The sequence below is a fragment of the Sciurus carolinensis genome, chromosome 11 (assembly GCF_902686445.1).
Source record: "Sciurus carolinensis chromosome 11, mSciCar1.2, whole genome shotgun sequence".
NCBI lineage: Eukaryota > Metazoa > Chordata > Mammalia > Rodentia > Sciuridae > Sciurus > Sciurus carolinensis.
The window spans coordinates 17,512,250-17,515,951 of NC_062223.1; the positions used below are offsets into that span (position 1 = coordinate 17,512,250).

The window sequence follows — 3,702 nt, forward strand, 5'->3', positions numbered from 1 at the left end:
GGTGAGTGGAAGTGGTCATTGCCACATCTGGTCAAGACACTTTGAGGCACAGAATGTGTCTCCCCCAGAGTAAAGTCTGGCCTCGCTTGCCCACTGTTGACCGTGTAAATTAGTAAGAAGGTTCTAGATCAGGGGCTGCAAGTCATCTCTGTCACAACTACTCAGGTTAGTCATTGTAGCAGAAAAATGTCCTTATAGCAAGATATACGGATGTGATCATGTTCTAATAAAATTGAACTTATGGACCCTGAAATTTGAATTTTATGAACTTTAATGTCTGGAAATATTATTCTTCTAATTTTTATTCAAGCACTTACAAACGTAAAAACCATTCTTATCTCACATGCCATTAAAAAGCATGTGCTGAGCCAGATTTGACCTGCAGGCTTTATTTTGCCAGCATCTTCAGGAATGTTGACCCTAGAGATGGAAAGAACTTGGATCTTTGAATACCTGTGTAGCAGAGTTACCCGTCAACCTGGAACATGACTGTGGGCTTCTGCCAGGAAGATGAAATAGCCCTCATTCTTTTTTTTTTTTTTTTTTTTTTTTCAGTTGTAATTGGACACAATACCTTCATTTTATTTATTTTTATGTGGTGCTGAGGATGGAACCCAGGACCTCGCACCTGCTAAGCAAGCGCTCCACCACTGAGCCACAACCCCAGCCCCTTCCTCATTCTTCAAGCTATGTTAGAGTTAAGTCCCTCTTGTTATAGCAGCTCAGCATATTCCTGTACCTATTACCGAGTCTCTGACTCCTGGGTACCCAGCCACCTCCCTTCCATAGTCCTCACCACCCGCCTTTGGAAGATCCCAGACAAGGAGACTAGGTATCCCCCACCTGCCTCCTCACCGCCTCTTCCAGGACTTGAGGGAAAAGGCCCGGCCCAGGGCTCCCTTCACCTCCTTGTTCCGAAGGCTGTAGATGAGGGGGTTGAGCATGGGGGTGACGATGGAGTAGAAGACAGACACCACCTTGTTGAAGCTGACGGAGGAGGCCACTCTGGTCCGCACGTACATGAAGAAAAGCGTGCCGTAGAAGAGGCCCACGGCCGTCAGGTGAGCTGCGCAGGTGGAGAAGGCCCTCCGGCGCTCGGCCGCCGAGCGGACGCGCAGCAGCGTCCAGACCACGTTGCCGTAGGACACGGCGATGACGGTGGAGGAGGCCAGGAGCACGGCCAGAGAAACCAGGAAGTCCACCTTCTCCTTCAGGGTGACATCCGAGCAGGACAAGGCCAGCAGCGGGGCGGCGTCGCAGAAGAAGTGGTCCACGACGTTGGGGCCACAGAACACCAGCCGCGACATGAGGTAGAGGGGCAGAATGGGTGTCAGGAAGCCTGCCAGCCAAGAAGCAGCGGCCAGACGGACGCAGGTGCCCCAGGACACCAAGGACCCGTAGCGGAGAGGCATACAGATGGCCACATAGCGGTCATAGGCCATGGCGGCCAGCAGGAAACACTCAGTCGCCCCGAGGAAAGTGAAGAGGAAAAGCTGGGACAGGCAGCCCGCGTAGGAGATGCTCTTGCCCCCGGCCACCCCAATAAAACCAGCCAGCATCTTAGGCACGGTGACCGACGTGTACAGGATCTCAAGGCAGGACAAGTGCGTCAGGAAGAAATACATGGGGCGCCGCAGCCGGTGGTCAAGGCCCACCACTAATATGATGGCCAAGTTCTCGGCCAAGGTGAACAGGTACACAGTGAGGAAGAGCAGGAAGAAAGGGAGGCGTGCTTCTTGCACCCCAGCAAAGCCCACCATGACAAACTCTGTTACTTGGGTCCAGTTTCCGGTGTACGGCTGCATATGTGGGAGGGAGAACGTGGTAGACTCATAGCCTCGTGGACAATGAAAGCTTGAAGAGAACCGAAGAGGATGCTGACTATAAGTAACACCTTCCTGGCTAAAGAGGAAGGTGAAGTCAGACGCCGCCCCCACTCACGGAGGGGGCAAAGTCTGAGAGGCAGGGAAAAACGGACAGTTTCAGGACAAAATGAACAGGACTGAACGGGATTGAGACAGGATATTATGGAAAGGAAACAGCAGGGATGCTCAACCGGTCTTGAGAGGTCTTCCTGGAGGAGAGACAGTCTAAACTTGAACCTGAAAAAGAGGCATAAGTTCATGAGATCAATGGTGGCGAAGCAGAGAGGAGGTTGCAAGTATAAAATCCCAGACACCATAGAGGACAGTGTGGATCTGTCAAGGGAAAGGGAAAGCTAGTTCCTGTATGAGGGCCAGAGAGAGCTGGAAGAGTTCTAAGCAGTAGAGCAATCATTTTTTTGATCTTCAGAAGGAGCAAGTTTAGTGGATAACAACAAGAAAGGAGGCCGAGAGGCCAGACCGGGAGGTTGCTGTGAGTATAACATGGAGTGACATGGCCTCAGCTAAGGAGATGTCAGTAGGCCTGGAAAGCGAATGTAGCTATTAAGACATCGAACCAACAGGATTGAGCTCAAACACAACTGGATCATCCCATTGTAAAAACAAATAATAAAAAAGAGGTTCAAAGAGATTTACTCCTTATCAGTGAGATCATTCATCCTTTGGTTTTTTGAGATTGGCTTATTCACTTAGCATGATATTCTCCAATTTCATCCATTGGCCTGCAAATGCCATAATTTTATTATTCTTTATGACTGAGTAATATTCCATTGTATATATATATACCACAGTTTCTTTATCCATTCATCAATTGACACATAATGGGGGGTGGAGGGGGGCAAGAATGGAGGAAGGAAGGACTGTATAGAGGGATAAGAGGGGTGGGAGAGGTGGGGGGGAGGGAAAAATAACAGAATGAATCAAACAACATTACCCTATGTAAATTTATGATTACACAAACGGTATGTATGCCTTTACTCCATGTACAAACAGAGAAAGAACATGTATCCCATTTGTTCACAATAAAAAAAGAGAGATTAACTCCTATCTTATTTTAAGATTAAAGGGAAAATGTAGTCTCTCCATTCCTACAGAAGTAGGACCCAAAAGCCAGGCATGGTAGAGCATATCTATAATCCCAGTGACTCAGGAGGCTAAAGCAAGGAGGATCAAAACCAGCCTCAGCAATTTAGCAAGGCCCTAAGCAACTTAGTGAGACCCTGTCTTAAAATTTAAAAATAAAATAAAGAGGTCTGGGGATGTGGCTCAGTGGTTAAGTGCCCCTGGGTTCAATCCCTGGTACCAAAAAAAAAAAAAAAAAAAAAAAAAAAAGGCAACCCAAAATTCTTTGATACCTTTCCCATTGAACTGTGGGGTCAATAGCTATTTCCTTGAATCCAGGCTCCGTGACTGACAGCAAAATAACATGGAAGAGATGCTGTGCCTGTATTCAGGATCAGGCCTTAGGAAACTGTCAATGTTCACTTTTTGCTTCTTGGAACATAACCACCATATTGTAAAGAAACCCAAGCAGTTTGCAGAAAGGCCCAGGTAGAGAGGAACTAAGGGCCCTCCCCTGGCCAAGCTTCCACTGACAGCCAGCAATAACTTGCTAATCTAGGTGAATAAGAAGTCTAACAAAAAGATCCTTCAATCCCCAGTAAAGACTGCCAAACTGACACCAGCCTTCCCTGCTGAGCCCTCTCCAGTTGTAAATTTGTGAGCCAAACAATTGATGATTGCCACTCTAAGCCTGAACTAGAGTCTGAATCCAGGTTCGCCAAGGTTCTTAACACTAAGCGAGTTCCTTCTGGCTTCA

General features: G+C 47.7%; 1 protein-coding gene across 1 annotated transcript; it reads right to left on the bottom strand.

Moving 5' to 3' along the window:
• Positions 1–851: 851 nt before the first annotated feature.
• LOC124958210 (olfactory receptor 6Q1) lies at positions 852–1,805 on the bottom strand. Its single transcript, XM_047516041.1, has one exon. The coding sequence runs from the start codon at positions 1,803–1,805 to the stop codon at positions 852–854; it is 954 nt and encodes a 317-aa protein (XP_047371997.1).
• Between the last annotated feature and the right edge of the window lie 1,897 nt (positions 1,806–3,702).